The following is a 17,205-nucleotide window of genomic DNA, read 5'->3' as shown; positions in this document are numbered from 1 at the left end:
TAAACCTGTTCTGGCTTTCTCCGTCCTGGCTGGTGTACCTTGTAGTCTACTGGCCTCACCTTCTCCATGATCTCGTAGGGTCCCTGCCACCTTGCGAGAAATTTGCTATCTACGGTAGGCACAAGCACCAACACCCGATCCCCAGGGCTAAAGGTTCTTACCCGAGCCTCCCGGTTATAGACCTGACTCTGTGACCGTTGTGCTGCCTCCATATGTTCCCGGACCAAGGGTAGGACTGTCTCCATTCTCTCTTACATTTTTGCAACATGTTCTATCACACTTTTGTGGGGGGTAGGTTGTTTCTCCCAGGCCTCTTTGGCTATATCGAGTAAGCCCCGTGGATGTCTGCTGTACAATAGTTCAAAGGGCGAGAACCCCGTAGATGCCTGAGGCACCTCCCGTAATGCAAACAACAAATATGGCAATAAGAGATCCCAGTCCTTCCCAGCTTTGGGAACTGCCTTTTTTAACATGCTCTTCAGCGTCTTAGGCCGGTTTCACATTAGCGCTTTTTCAGCGCACGCACGGCCGGGGGTAGCTCCGCCCCCGAGCCGGCTCTCTGCCCGGCGTGCCCGCCCCTTGCTTGTAGCGCCGCCTACTAGCGGACAGCGGCGCCTGCGATCGGCGCACCCTATCTTTAGCATAGGGTGCGCAGATCGTGCGCAGGCCGTGCGCTAGTTGCGCTTTGACCTGCGCTGCGCACTTTTGACGGTGCGCCGTGCGCGCCAAAATCAAACTTTTCGGATTTTGGCGCGCACGGCGCACCGTCAAAAGTGCGCAGCACAGGTCAAAGCGCAACTAGCGCACGGCCTGCGCACGATCTACGCACCCTATGCTAAAGATAGGGTGCGCCGATCGCAGGCGCCGCTGTCCGCTAGTAGGCGGCGCTACTAGCAAGGGGCGGGCACGCCGGGCAGAGAGCCGGCTCGGGGGCGGAGCTACCCCCGGCCGTGCGTGCGCTGAAAAAGCGCTAATGTGAAACCGGCCTAATTGAACCTTTCTACCAGACCATCTGTTTGGGGATGATAGACCGATGTGCGCAACTGTTTAACATTTAACAACCGGCAGACTTCCTTCATAATTTTTGACATAAAGGGGGTTCCCTGGTCTGTTAAAATCTCTTGCGGAATTCCCACCCGTGAAAACATACCCATGAGTTCCTTTGCTATAAGCTTAGCTGATGTGTGGTGCAGAGGAATGGCCTCAGGATATCAGATATCCCCTTGCCGACTTATTGAGAGGCCCCACCAGGTCCATGGCCACTCTCTCGAAGGGCACCTCTATAATTGGCAAAGGCACCAAAGGGCTCCGAAAGTGAGGCTGGGGACTGGTTACCTGGCACACTGGACAGGAGCTACAGTACTGTTTAACTTCTTCATGGACCCCTGGCCAGTAAAATCGCTGCAGAATTCGGTCTAGGGTTTTCTTTTGGCCCAAATGCCCCCCAAGTACATGCGCATGCGCTAAATCCATTACCAGCCCCCGATACGTCTGAGGTACCAGTAATCGTTCTACCTTTTCCCCCCGTATTTTCTCCACTCGGTACAACAAATCCTGGTTCAGCTCAAAGCATGGTAACACTGTATCTGCCCCAGGTTGTTGGGGTTCCCCATTGACAAACAGTACATTTTCTCTGGCCCGGGCTAAAGTAAGGTCTCGGAGTTGCGCTGTACCAAAATTGTCACCTGATACATTCAAGTCTGACAACTCAGGTCCCGGCGGCAAGTCTTCCACCTCTCCAGCCAGTACTTCCCTGGGAGAATTCTCCCCCTCCTCCACTGAAGGGAAGGTTATTCCTACAGCCAGCACTTCTTCCTCCGGGCCACCAGGTTCATGCCCCACTTCTGGAGAATGTAACCTGGTTGCCTCTGGTGTCGGCAGTTGCTCAGTGGGTGGGACAACAGACGGCCACAGCACAGAAAACAACGGAAAGTCTCTTCCAATTATCACTTCATAATGTAAATTAGTCACAACCCCCACCTCGTGGCACCGCCTCCCCGCTGGCGTGCTGATTACCACTAGTGCGGTGGGATAGTCTTTTAAGTCTCCATGTATACACAACACCCCAATTTTCCGACCCGTATACTCGGTGTGTATCCAGCTGGCTCGTACCAGGGTTACAAGACTCCCTGAGTCCAATAGCACCGCAGCCGGGGTGCTCTCTACTTCAACCCGACATAAATGTTCCATATTGGGACCTTTCGGGGTACCCATTGCACACATCGGTTCTGCATAGTGGGACTGGCGGTACCCAAAATTTGTGTCCATGGGCTCAGTCAGGTGGGGACAGTCAGCTCTCCTATGACCTGGTTCCTGTCACTGCCAGCAGATTATGGGGCTCCTTCCCCAGATAAGTCCTGAGCGGCCCTCCTGGGCTCCGCTCGCCGAACCAGGGGTGGGGACTTAGGGAACCTTCCTGTTACCTTCCGGGGGGTCTCTCCCTGTAGCTCTTTGGTAGCCCCATACCTTTCTATGAGGTCTATCATCTGCATGGCATTAGTAGGGGATGCCTGTCCGACCCATGTCTGGAGGCAGTGGGGCAAAGCCCTCCAAAATTTATCAGTCACTATGCGGTCCAGCATGGCCGTGGGGGACAACACCTCAGGCTGCAACCACTTTTGTAACAGGTGCAACAGGTCGTAATACTGGGACCGGGCCGGCTTGGAGGGGTTAAACTCCCACTGGTGTACCCGCTGGGCCCGCACTAACACATTTACCCCAAGACCTGCCTGTATCTCACCCTTGACGACCGTGTAGTCCGCCATTTGCTCTGGGGTTAGGTCCTGAAACGCCTTCAAAGGTCCTGGGGTCAGAAACGGAGCGAGGACATCCGCCCAATGGTCCCGGGGTAGCTTCTCTCTCTCAGCGACTCCTTGGACATCTCCAGGTACGCCTCCACATCATCCGATTTCTCCATCTTGGGAATCGCTATACGAACCGCTTTCCAGACCTCATGGATTCCCCGGTCAGCTCCTTTTGTCTGCGCTGTCGTGATATGCTGTATCAACAGCTGATTGGTTTCCTGCTGCTGCATAGCCTGCTGCTGCATAGCCTGCTGTCGCATGGCCTCCTGTTGCTGCTGCCGCATGGCCTCCTGTTGCTGCTGCCGCATGGCCTCCTGTTGCTGCTGCATAGCCTGGGTCAGGGGGCGCCGTCATGGGAACTACTGGCTCCACAAACCTTTTCAACAAAGATTTATGAAAAACGTTATGAATCTTAAATGTAACTGGAAGAGCCAAATGGAAAGAAACGGGGTTAGGTTAAGGATTTCCAAAATCTTATAAGGTCCAATAAACCTTGGCTTGAATTTTGGAGATGCAACCTTCATGGGAATATTTTTTGAGGACAACCAAACCATATCACCCACTTTAAACCGGGGGACCAATGGTCCTATGCTGGTTGGAAAACTGTTAGGCCTTTTCATGAGAGTGGGACAACTTATCCACTACTTGGTCCCAAATCTGCTGCATTCTCTCTACCACAGAATCCACACCTGGGCAGGCAGAAGCTTCCACCTGCCCCGAAGAAAATCGTGGATGAAACCCAAAGTTACAAAAGAAAGGAGACCTCAAAGTGGCAGAACTAGCCCTATTGTTTAGCGCGAATTCGGCCAAGGTCAAAAATGAGACCCAATCATCCTGATCAGCAGATATGAAACATTTCAAATAGGACTCCAAAGTCTGGTTTGTTCTCTGTCTGCCTATTGGTCTGAGGATGAAATGCAGAGGAGAAAGACAACTGAATTCCCAGTTTGGAACAAAAAGCTCTCCAAAATCTGGAAACAAACTGGACCCCTCTATCTGACAAAATGTTCTCAGGAATCCCATGCAAACGAACCACTTGTAAAAACAAGGGCACCAACCCAGAAGAAGATGGCAACTTTGGGAGTGGTACAAGATGGACCATCTTAGAAAATCTATCACAGATCACTGCAATAACAGTCATTCTCTGAGAGACAGGGAGATCAGAGATAAAATCCATTGAGATATGGGTCCATGGCCTCTTGGGCACCAGCAGGGGCATCAACAAGCCACTAGCACGAGAACAGGGCTTGGACCGAGAACAAGACCCACAGGACTGCACAAGATTCCTGACATCACGAGATAAGACAGGCCACCAAAAAGACGGACTCACCAAATATCTGGTACCAAAGATACCTGGATGACCAGCCAACGCGGAGCAATGAATTTCAGACATTACTATTTTCCTCCACTGGTCAGGGGCATACAATTTTCCCACAGGGCATCGTTCAGGTTTATCCTCCTGAAATTCCTCCAGAGTACATCTCAAATTAGGAGAGATGGTGGAATGGTAATAGGCTAGGTCACATCATGAGAATCCACAAAGAAAGTCCTAGAAAGGGCATCTGCCTTAACATTCTTAGTGCCCGGAAGAAAAGAGACCACAAAATTAAAACGCGTGAAAAGCAAGGCCCACCTAGCCTGTCTAGGATTCAAGTGTCTGGCTGATTCAAGATAAATCAAATTCTTGTGGTCGGTGAGGACCAAAACTTGATGTCTAGCTCCCTCCAACCAATGTCTCCACTCTTCAAATGCCCATTTCATGGCCAACAATTCTCGATTCCCCACGTCATAGTTACGTTCAGATGGGGAGAATTTTCGAGAAAAGAAGGCACAGGGATTCATCTTAGAAGTCACTGGATCTCTTTGGGACAAAACGGCTCCTGCACCAATCTCAGAAGCATCTACCTCCACCTGAAATGGGAGTGAAACATCAGGTTGCCGTAGAACCGGAGCAGAAGTGAATCTCCGCTTAAGCTCCTGAAATGCCGAGACTGCCTCTGGAGACCAATTCACCACATCAGCGCCTTTTTTGGTCAAATCAGTCAGTGGTTTAACAATACCAGAAAAATTATTTATAAATTTACGGTAGAAATTAGCAAAACCCAAAAACTTCTGGAGAGCCTTCAAAGAAGTGGGCTGAACCCAATCATTAATGGCCTGTATCTTGGCCGGGTCCATTTCAATAGCAGACGGGGACAAAATAAATCCCAAAAATGAAATCTTCTGTACACCAAAGAGGCACTTCGATCTCTTAACATACAGGGAATTTTCCCTCAAAATCCGGAACACAGTCCGGACATGTTCCACATGAGAATCCCAATCACTGGAAAAGATCAAAATATCATCCAGATAAATGATCAAAAACTTATCCACAAAGTCCCAGAAAATATCCTGTTACATCCTGTATTATACTCCACAGCTGCATTCACTATTCTGCTGGTGCAGTCACTGTGTACATACATTACATTACTGACCCTGAGTTACATCCTGTATTATACTCCAGCGCTGCACTCACTATTCTGCTGGTGCAGTCACTGTGTGCATACATTATCAGTGGAGCTTTCTCACGGTGTCTGTGTATGGATGATGGGAGTTCTGCTCTTTGTATACGGAGCTGCAGTGCTGTGCTCTGCTCTGGGTGCGCAGGTGTCGGTGCTCGGGGGGTGACACTGCTGCTTGTGCCCTCTGCTCTGTGGTGCGGCCCGAACTCTCCCAGTATCTGATCTGCACAGGATCCAGCAGTAATTTCCCGCTCGGCCCTTCCTGTTATGATCGGTCCTGGTTTCCCTCTCGCTGCTGTCTGTATACTGAGGTCCTCTGGTTTCTGACACCAGTGAGCGGAGAAGAGGAATAATTACATTGTAGCTACCAACGACTAATTCACTCCAATGTGTCCTAATAGGGGCATAAATGTAGTAGTTAATTTGCTTTGAAAAAGTCTTTATCCCCCGTGAACTTTTCCACATTTTTTTCCTCCACAAACCTAAATGTAAGTTATTGGGATTCTCTGTGACACCAACACAAAGTGACAAGTATCTGTGATGTAAAAGGAATGATAACAAATAGAAATCTAAACATTGTGCCGTGCATTTGTATTCAGCCCCGAGTCAGTACTTTGTAGGACCACCGTTCTCTGCAGTCTTTTGGGGTCTGTCTCTCCCACCTTTCTCTGCAGTCTTTTGGGTCTGTCTCTCCACCTTTCTCTGCAGTCTTTTGGGGTCTGTCTCTCCCACCTTTCTCTGCAGTCTTTTGGGGTCTGTCTCTCCAGCTTTCTCTGCAGTCTTTTGGGGTCTGTCTCTCCAGCTTTCTCTGCAGTCTTTTGGGGTCTGTCTCTCCCACCTTTCTCTACAGTCTTTTGGGGTCTGTCTCTCCCACCTTTCTCTGCAGTCTTTTGGGGTCTGTCTCTCCCACCTTTCTCTGCAGTCTTTTGGGGTCTGTCTCTCCCACCTTTCTCTGCAGTCTTTTGGGGTCTGTCTCTCCCACCTTTCTCTGCAGTCTTTTGGGGTCTGTCTCTCCCACCTTTCTCTGCAGTCTTTTGGGGTCTGTCTCTCCCACCTTTCTCTGCAGTCTTTTGGGGTCTGTCTCTCCCACCTTTCTCTGCAGTCTTTTGAGGTCTGTCTCCCACCTTTCTCTGCAGTCTTTTGGGGTCTGTCTCTCCCACCTTTCTCTGCAGTCTTTTGGGGTCTGTCTCTCCCACCTTTCTCTGCAGTCTTTTGAGGTCTGTCTCCCACCTTTCTCTGCAGTCTTTTGGGGTCTGTCTCTCCCACCTTTCTCTGCAGTCTTTTGGGGTCTGTCTCTCCCACCTTTCTCTGCAGTCTTTTGGGGTCTGTCTCTCCCACCTTTCTCTGCAGTCTTTTGGGGGTCTGTCTCTCTCAACTTTCTCTGCAGTCTGGACGGTGACAGCGCAGGTCGCACACAGTAATATGCTCTGATCTAACCCTCCATTGTGGCTCTGGCAGGTTGGTTAGGGTCGCTGTCCTGCTGGAACCTACGCCCCAGTCTAAAGTCTTCTGCAGCTTCTAACAGTTTTTTTCCTCCAGAATTGTCCTGCATTTAGCTCCATCCATTTTCCCCATCACCTTTGACCAGCTTCCCTGCCCCTGCTGAAGAAAAGCCTCCCCACAGCATCATGCTGCCATCAGGGTGTTTTCATGGTGTTGTGCAGTGTTAGTGTTCCACCACACATAGTGTTTTGCATTTAGACCATAAAGTTCTCCTTTGGTCCCTTCTGACCAGAGAACCTTCTTCCTCATGCTCACGGTGTCCTCTACATGACTTACTAGAAACAGGACTTCTTCAGGCTTTAAAAAATGGCTTTGTCTTGCCGCTCTTCCATAAAGGCCAGATTTGTGGAATATACAACTAAAATAATTTTCCTGTGGACAGATTAATCCCACCTGAGCTATGGATCTCTGCTGCTCCTCCAGTGACCATGGACCTCTTGGCTGCTTTTGTATTCAGTGCTCTCCTTGCTTGGGATGTCAGGTCAGTTGGTGGACGGCCATGTCTTGGTAGGTTTGCAGTTGTGCTATACGCCTTCAATTTTTGGATGATGGATTAAACAGCGCTCTGCAACATGTTCAGAGCTTGGACTATTTTTCTTTATAACCTAACCCAGCTTTACTGTTTTCCCTGACCTGTCTGGTGGGCTCCTTGGTTTGCGTGATGCTGTTTGATCCATAATGTTCTCAAACCTCTGAGGCCTTCACAGAATAGCGGTAGTTATACTGAGAAGAAATCACACCCAGGTGGACGCAATGTACGAATTATGTGACTTCTGGAGGTGATTGGTCACTCAAGATTTTATTAGAGGGCTGACTACAAATCTACGGCGCAATGCTGAGATTTATATTTTTAATATATTTAGAAAACGCTGTATAATTTCCTGTACACATCACAAATACTTGTTACTTTGTGTTGGTGTCAAAGAAAATCCGAATAAAATAAATTTAAGTTTTTGGGTGTAATGTGAAAAAATGTGTAAAAGATCACGCGGTATGAATACTTTTTCAAGGCTCTGTGTATATCTGTGCAGGTGACCTCTTCCGGTGTTCCTTCTTTCAGGCTCCTTGCGACCACTTCTCCGTCTCCGTCCCACGTTCAGATCTGGCAGATCGGAGCTGAAGATAAAGGTGGTAGTCATCTTCCCGTGTCATGTCTTTTCTTAGCTCCTGATCTTCTTTTTTGTGATGTCCGATGTTTTCCTTTCTATGAGATAAATTCCCTATAATATATCATTGTGTACAGCTATTATTCTCTGGTAGCTGCTGCTTTCTGCCTTTACATTCTGTTACTTGCTCTACAGATGTCATTCAGCCGACGACGTCCATTCTGTCCGCTATCAGCCAAGAAACATGGACGAAGATTGCCGTGTCGAGCGCCGCATCGCCCTGTGTGGTTCACGGATCTCATGTCAATGGCGTCAACGTCACAGAGATTGAGACAGCCGGGCGCCTCTACACATTAGGTGAGTGGCGGGGCGTAGCCTTATACATGGAGGGGTGCTGTGCTGCATTGTAGGTGATGTAGTCCTTGGTATGAGCACTGCTCTTACCACAAACCCCAGAGCTGCATTCATAATGCTGCTTGTTTTCTCTTCAATCTTGGCCACTGCGCAGAACTGTTGCGATGCCAAAAATGCAAGCACAGTTTTAGTTGTGTCTGAAGTGGCTGAAATAAGTATTGAACTCGTCACCAATTTTCTAAATAAATCTATTTCTAAAGGTGCTGTTAACATGAGATTCTTCCAGATGTCGGTAACAATCCATCCAATCCACACAGGCAAAGAAATCACCATAGATGTCCATAATAATGAGAAATGACACAGGGAAACACGTTTACTAAAATGTAATTAATGCTTCTTACAAAAACCTTTGTCGATAATGAAGCTTCAAGATGCCTCTTGTAAGGAGAAACTAGATGCAGGCATTGCTCAGCTGTGATTTTGTCCCATTCTTTCACACAAACACTCTTCACATCCTGAAGGTCCTTTGGGCTCTGTTGTGAACACTCTGGTATATTAGTAACGATCGGACACAACTGAAGAAAAATTAAATTAATAGTGCACAAATATTTATATAAATACACAATAAAATCCAATTAAAATAGTGCACCAGATCTAAGCTTTAAAGTGTAATACAGATGTGTCACCCTAAATGAATGACATACCATTCGGTTAACAATATAGACAAACCACTGTGTTGGACATTTGTTATTAGGAAAAACTGGGATGGCTTAATCTATAAAGGAGCCTTTATTTCAATCAGTTGGCAATAGAAAACAATGTGCAAGAAAAAAAGAAAGGTGCCTATATGGCACACCAATTCATTAAAATCAATTTGTAAATGTACATGGGACCTGTCAAGTCCTTTGCATAAGTATTTAAATAATTTCTAATATAATGTATTATATATATGCAATATATGTCATAGCTACTATACCGCAAAAATAATAATAAAAATAAATATTTTATAGTGAAATTGTAAACAGTGCAAAGAATAATTTAATATATGTGAATAAATAATTACAAATATATTCAATACGTTGTGAAAAGTGCCACGTATCTAATATATAAAGCTCAAGTGTATGTATGTGTGTATGTCCGGGATAGGCATCCGCACCGTCGCAGCTACAGCCGCAAAATTTGGCACAGTCACACGTCTGGACCCCGAGAGCGTCCTAAGCTATGTTGTGAGGCGAAATTTTAACCCTGCGCGTTCCAATTCACCAAACAATTTTGCCCCTATCTACATAATGGGGAAAAAGTGTGTGCGCATTAAGCCCCGCCCCTCATGATGTCATAATGGTTGCCATGGCGATGCTGATTCATCATAGGTTGCAAGCCCCGCCGCTCATTTTGATGTCATAATGGTTGACTATGGGATGGAGGATGTGTGATGGGTATATGGGCACTGGACTATGGGATGGAGGATATGTATGACGGGTATATGGGCACGGGACTATGGGATGGAGGATATGTATGATGGGTATATGGGCACGGGACTGGGATGGAGGATGTGTGATGGGTATATGGGCACTCTACTATGGGATGGAGTATATGTATGATGGGTATATGGGCACCCGACTATGGGATGGAGGATATGTATGATGGGTATATGGGCACGAGCTTATGGGAGGGTGTATATGTATGATGGGTATATTGGCATGGGACTATAGGATGGAGGATAATTATAATTTGTTATAACTAACCACAGTTAGTTACTATGCCCGGGCTCTTCAGCTAGTTTTATACAAAACAAAATCATACAGATATACCTCCACTGAACATAAATGTGTAACTCTACTGTGGAATGTGATAGTAAGCCAATTGCACAGACACAATATATAAATATATTACATACCAGCGGTATAGTGACAGCCCCGTGTGGTGGTGCCAGGCACTCTCCGGCGCGTGTTTCGGAACTAGCGTCCTTCGTCAGGGGGGTGACATACTTCCGAAATGACCCGGTTTAAACAGGGATACATCAGGTGAAAGATAATGAATGGACACCAACCAGCGCATGCGCAGGGGGGGCAACCCAGAAATCCATGAACAGTGCGGTGTCATGTGATCTGACGCGTCAGTAAGAAAACCCTGCACGTCAAACACATAGAGATGCCCACTGCCATGGCTCCCGGAGCACATACCGCGCATGCGCGCATGTCCGATCATGATGTAAGCCACTGCAATTACTAAGTGAACGTACACATAAACAGTGTTCACACCCACAACCTGGCCGCATTAATATGAGACCAAAAAGACAAATTAAAGCATATGATGTGCACATGAACGATAAAACTATAACAATATCATGTGTGAGGTGACACAAATAAGTGAGATCAGGAAATCAAAAGTGAAAATTTATTATAATAGAATAATTTACAGTGATTAATACAGCAAAAGTGAAAATAGGTGTATGTGTGTAAAGGGAGTGCAAAGAAAATTATATATATATAGATAATCATAATGATATAATATAATAAAATATACCTAATCACATTTTATTAGCATAATGTATATATTAGAACTGACCTCTCAATCCAAATCTATACATCAATGCCATTATCATGTAGATACATATAAATCCAAAACTCTTAAGAGGGATTGATAAGATTAAATCTACTATAAGAGGAGGTAATATCAGCACATCCTTGGCTAGACTCGAGACCAAGTGGATTTGGACACTAAATACTGTGTCTCCATTTGGTCTCAATGAAAATATATCCTTTGTCCCATTTTTATAACCGGTGTTTATCAAAAGATTTTTTTCATGTGAAAAAATTCTTTTGATAGAAGAAAGATTTTTTTTTTTATATAAAAATTTTTAATAAAAAAAAATTTTTGTGCATTTTTTAGGTACTTTTAATTTTTTAATTTCTATTATAGCATTTATGTTGAAAGATTGTGTCCAGGAAGCAATTTGGTCTTTTTTGAAGATTTTTCTAAACATGAAGGATTAATAAGAAAGGATTATGAAGAATTTGTACAATAAAAGTGCTTTGAGTATTGACATGATGGACTATTATATATGTCATTTAAATATCAATTGTGAATTAATTTTGGGAAATCTAAACATGTGGATTACATCCCTGTCAATCCATGAGAGATATATATTAGTATTTATTATATATATTATTTTTTTTTATTTTTTTATTCATTTTTTATATTATTTTATTACTTTTTAAATAATTATTATAATTTTTTATTATTTTTTAATTTTATATTTATTGTTTATATTTTATTTTTATTTTTGACTTTATAGATTCCCTTTGTTTTTATTATGTATTATGAGTTTTGGATTTATATGTATCTACATGATAATGGTATTCATGTATAGATTTGGATTGAGATGTCAGTTCTAATATATATATTATGCTAATTAAATGTGATTTATTAGGTATATTTGATTATTATATTATATCATTATCATTGTGATTATATATATATATATATATATATATATATATATATATATAATTTTCTTTGCACTCCCTTTACACACACCTATTTTCACTTTTGTTGTATTAATCACTGTAAATTATTCTATTATAATAAATTTTCACTTTTGATTTCCTGATCTCACTTATTTGTGTCACCCAACACATGATATTGTTATAGTTTTATCGTTCACGTGCAGATTATATGCTTTAATTTGTCTTTTTAGTCCCATATTAATGCGGCCAGGTTGTGGGTGTGAACACTGTTTATGTTTACGTTCATTTAGTAATTGCAGTGGCTTACATCATGATCGGACATGCGCGGTATGTGCTCCGGGAGCCATGGCAGTGGGCGTCTCTATGTGTTTTCTCACTGACGCGTCAGATCACATGACGCTGCGCTGTTCATGGATTTCCGGGTTGCCCCCGCTGCACATGTGCCGGTTGGTGTCCGTTCATTATCTTTTACCTGATGTATCCCTATTTAAACCGGGACATTTCGGAAGTATGTCACCCCCCTGACGAAGGACGCTAGTTACGAAACGCGCGTCGGGGAGTGCCTGGCACCACCACACGGGGCTGTAACTATACCGCTGGTATGTAATATATTTATATATTGTTTCTGTGCAATTGGCTTACTATCGCATTCCACAGTGGAGTTACACATTGATGTTCAGTGGAGGTATATCTGTATGATTTTGTTTTATCTAAAATACGTGGCACTTTTCACAACGTATTGAATATATTTGTAATTATTTATTCACATATATTAAATTATTCTTTGCACGGTTTACAATTTCACTATAAAATATTTTTTATTTTTGCGGTATAGTAGCTATGACATATATTGCATATATATAATACATTATATTAGAACTTATTTAAATACTTATGCAAAGGATTTGACAGGTCCCATGTACATTTACAAATTGATTTTAATGAATTGGTGTGCCATATAGGCACTTTTCTTTTTTTCTTGCACATTGTTTTCTATTGCCAACTGATTAAAATAAAGGCTTCTTTATAGATTAAGCCGTCCCGTTTTTTTCTAATAACAAGTGTCCAACACAGTGGTTTTTTTTAATCGGATAGTTTTTATTCACATTTTCGTTATAATAAACAAGTGAAAAACAACTGTATCACCATCCATCCCACCCTTCCCCCCAACACCCCCAACACAGTGGTTTGATTATATTGTGAACGCTCTGGACCTGACTCCTGAGGTTGAGCTCCCTCTGTTGGTTGCTGCGGGTAGTGGAGCTGGCCGGGTTGACAGAGATCTATCACCTGAAGAGGATGAGTGGAGGTCAGGGGTCACTGACTGGGTGGATTTAAGTGAGCAAGCTTCTCTCAGTTGTTGCTGGTGATTGGTTTTCTTCCTGTGCATTTTGAGGTCTGCTTGTCTCCTGCCTGATCCTGCATTTTTCAGATAAGTTGTTCATTTGCTGAATCCTTTGCATCTGATCTGATTTTTGCCTTTCTCTGCTTTCTGCTTTGCTGTGTGGGTTCAGCGTGTTCCCTGCTGGGGCAGTGCTGCACCCCGCTCCATATGTTACAGCTTGTGTCAGTTTGTTCAGTATTGCTAATCCCCTGTTATATTAGTCTCTTTTGCTTTGCTTCCAGTTCACACCAGAATGCTGATCTAGTGGGGGAGAGGTCGTGAGACCTCAGTGTTTTTTTGTACATCAGACGTGTTGGATTTTTTAGGGTTTTTGCGTGATTGCAGATAGAATAGGACAGGAAAGATACTATCTAGACAGTTTGGGCCCCATCATTTGCTCAGTCTATTTTCTGCCTGTGTTTGTGCTTCTCACCGGCAATATATGTTTGGGGGCTATCTATTCCTTTGGGGTTCTACTCCAGGGCAGTTTAGCTTTCCCCTTTCTTGCTTTAGGCTTAGTTAACTCTCCGGCTGTGCCGAGGCGTCTAGGGCATCGTAGGTACGCCCCATAGCTACTGCTAGTTGTGTTAGGATTAGGGGTCTGCAATCCGCTAAGTTACCAACCTTTCTGGTTTCCTGCTGGCCTAGCCTATTCCCCGGCTATCCTCCTCGGTGACCAGTTCGTAACAGGGCTTTTTCTCTGAACTCTGAGCTTTAGTTCCTTCAATACATTTTCTTTTGGATTCAGGTGCGGTGATCGGCTTGGTCACTCTAGCAGCTTTATTGTCTCTGAAACCAATTTAGAGTTTCCTTGGCTGTGTGTTTGGGATCAATTTCTTGCTGAAATGCCCATCTTCGTTATCAAGAATATCTCAATGCATTTGTCCTTTCATCCTTCCTTCAGTTATATGAAGTTCGCCAGTTCCGTATGCTGAAAAACAGCCCCACACCATGATGTTTCCACCTCCAAATTTTACTGTTGGTATGGTGATGTTGGGGTGATATGCAGTACCTTTTGGCCTCCATGTGTGTATTATGGCATCCAAAGAGTTTAATTTTGACCTCATCTGACCATACTATATTCTCCCAGTATTTCACAGATTTGTCTAAATATTTTTGAGCAAACCTTAATCGCTTGAACGTGCTTTATTTTTCTTTTTTTAGCAATGAGCCAAAACCACACCTGAGCAATGTCTGCGACTAGTTTCTCCACACGAGCCATCTTGAAGCTTCATCATCAACAAAGGCTTTTGTACAAAGTACTAAATAATTTTCAGTAAATGTGTTCATTAGTCTTTCCCTCTGTCATTTCTCATTATTAAACAATGTTTATGGACTTCTATGGTGATTTCTTTGCCTGTGTGGATTGGACGGATTGTTACCGATATCTGATGAGAATTTCACGTCAATAGCACCTTTAGAAATAGATTTTCCGTAGGAACATGGTGACGCGTTCAATACTTATTTCACCCACTGTCTGAGCTGCAAATGAGCTTCTTTCCTTTCCCTAGGTGTATCTAGCAACGAGGCGATCGGATCACTTTCCTTTCTGGATTCTAGTACCGTCCACTTGTGCTGTCTGAACGGCCGGCAGATAATTGCTGACATCCGGCAACCGGGGATCGCCAGTGAGGGAAACGTGGCCCCCAGTATGTCTGGGGATAGACGATGGGTTGCCACTGTACAGACAGACAGCCAAGACACCAGTACCAAGATTGCAAGTCTGTCTTCTGAAGGCCACATCACCATCACAGATACTCGTGATATGGGGGCTCCACTGAAATGTGGCAAAGTCAAGTCATCCAATGGTCCCACCCCCGAGGATCTAATGTGTATCTGCTGGGCCCCTCGACTGGAAGATTGCATCTCCATCTCAGGTAAAATGTTTGTTATGGGTGGCATAAGAGGAGTGACCACCCACCTATATACCCTGCTCTCACTGGTAGGCATCTGTTGATCACATAGAGTCTTTATTTTTCTTAGGCCTTGATGGAACTGTCCAGATTTACAATACGGAACCATGGGACGCCGTCATGAAGGAGGTGGATGCACTGTTCATTCACAGGGGTCACTCCGCTATGGGACAGTGTGAGGATGGGAGCGTCCCCAGGGTCACCGTCCACTCCTGGCACCCGTGGAAAGAGAGGATGCTGGTATCCGCCGCTAATGACAGCTCATTACATATCTGGGACTGGCTGGACGGCCCATGCGGAGCGGATAATGATAATTGTGATAATTAAGGAGAAGGAAGGGTTAATATATTTATTGTATATAATATTTTAGCTTTGCTAATTAAAAGAAATTTTGTTACATAAATAAAAATGGTGTGAATTTGGAATTTTGACCGCCCGCCGCCACCTCCATCATCAGCATCTAGTGATTGCCCATCACCTCCATCATCAGTATCTAGTGATCCCCCTTCGCCTCCATCATTATTATCTAGTGACCGTCCTTCACCTCCATAGTTAGTATCTGGTGACCGGCCGTCACCTCCATCATCAGTATCTGGTGACCGGCCGTCACCTCCATCATCAGTATCTGGTGACCGACCGTCACCTCCATCATCAGTATCTGATGACCGGCCGTCACCTCCATCATCAGTATCTGATGACCGGCCGTCACCTCCATCATCAGTATCTGATGACCGTCCGTCACCTCCATCATCAGTATCTGGTGACCGCCCGTCACCTCCATCATCAATATCTGGTGACCGACCGTCACCTCCATCATCAGTATCTGGTGACCGACCGTCACCTCCATCATCAGTATCTGATGACCGACCGTCACCTCCATCATCAGTATCTGATGACCGGCCGTCACCTCCATCATCAGTATCTGATGACCGTCCGTCACCTCCATCATCAGTATCTGATGACCGTCCGTCACCTCCATCATCAGTATCTGGTGACCGCCCGTCACCTCCATCATCAATATCTGGTGATTGCCCTTCGCTTCCATCATTAGTATCTAGTGACCGCCCTTCACCTCCATCGTTAGTATCTGGTGACCGGCCGTCACTTCCATCATCAGTATCTGGTGACCGGTCGTCACCTTCATCATGACTTCCTGGAATTTTTCCATAAAGACTTTGGTCCAGGCTTCCTCTAGGTAGGTGTAGCTGGTCCCACTGGTTGCTGCCAGTTCTGAGTTTCCTTCGCCAGTGCATCTATAGTCCTCAATGTCGTCCATTTTTGGTGCTTCTACAGATCTTGACCAGCACATCGTGTATCCCCAGTCTGCCTGGGAGACACCTGGCTGATGCGGTATAATTACCTTGTCTCGTTGCTGGTCTCAGCCTTGCTGTGGTGTATGACCTGTGATGTCTTCCACAACCTCGCCTTTTTGTAGCAGAGTTTGGCTGTTCCTCACCAAATGATAAGCCTCCTACACAGCTGTTTCTGTTTCAGTTAATGTGTTTCAACCTGGATATGGAAATGATCATTACCAGTTTGGTATAATTGGCTACTGATACACTCAAATAGAATCCAACAAAATCCCAGACTTTGGGCATGTAATTAAAAGAACCGATGGAGGGGATGGGCAGTCACCGAATATTGATGGGCTGTACGTCTCTTTTTTGTTGATTCACTTTACATATTTCTTTAATTAATAAACTGTTATCTTCTACTGTTGATACCGTTCTTACTCTGGTATTTTTGTTCCACACCTGTAACATGGCTGCCGTCATAGATCTTGACTTTCTCAGAGTAAAATGGCCAGTTTGCGGAGTACTGCAGCGATGACATCCATATGGCTGCTGACCGGGTCTGTAGGACATCAGGTCGCCCAGCAGAATAGCGGTTGTGTAACATTCAGTGATTTGTTTGTTTCTCTTTTCTGCTGTTTCGGCTCATTCTGCACTGTCCGACCTTCATGCGACCTTCTCGTGACACATCCCGTATAAGAATGTCACCTCCGCTTGCAGAGAATACAGAAAAATAAAGAGACGGAAGCCTGGGTGTATACAGTGTATTCCTGTGAGATATTTCCTTCTCGTGAGACCCTTATAGATTTGTACTGTGAAATAAGAAAAACATAATTCTCCAAGACCGAAATATTAGAGTGGTCGTAGGCTTCACATAA

General features: G+C 44.7%; 1 protein-coding gene across 1 annotated transcript in view; it reads left to right on the top strand.

Moving 5' to 3' along the window:
- Positions 1-15,444, top strand: part of LOC141048261 (WD repeat-containing protein 73-like) — a 32,539-nt gene extending 17,095 nt beyond the window's left edge. Inside the window, exons 5-8 of the mRNA XM_073543690.1 lie at positions 7,869-7,936; positions 8,110-8,271; positions 14,634-14,999; positions 15,106-15,444. Of these exons, the coding sequence (XP_073399791.1) occupies positions 7,869-7,936; positions 8,110-8,271; positions 14,634-14,999; positions 15,106-15,362 (853 nt within the window). The 3' untranslated portion in view covers positions 15,363-15,444. The remainder of the gene's footprint in view (positions 1-7,868; positions 7,937-8,109; positions 8,272-14,633; positions 15,000-15,105) is intronic.
- The last annotated feature ends 1,761 nt before the right edge of the window (positions 15,445-17,205 follow it).

The sequence above is a fragment of the Dendrobates tinctorius genome, unplaced genomic scaffold, assembly GCF_039654945.1.
Source record: "Dendrobates tinctorius isolate UK_male_01 unplaced genomic scaffold, ASM3965494v1 ptg000134l, whole genome shotgun sequence".
Taxonomy (NCBI): Eukaryota; Metazoa; Chordata; class Amphibia; order Anura; family Dendrobatidae; genus Dendrobates; species Dendrobates tinctorius.
The sequence above is the reverse complement of the archived record's forward strand: the minus strand, read 5'-3'. Positions and strand labels throughout refer to the sequence as shown.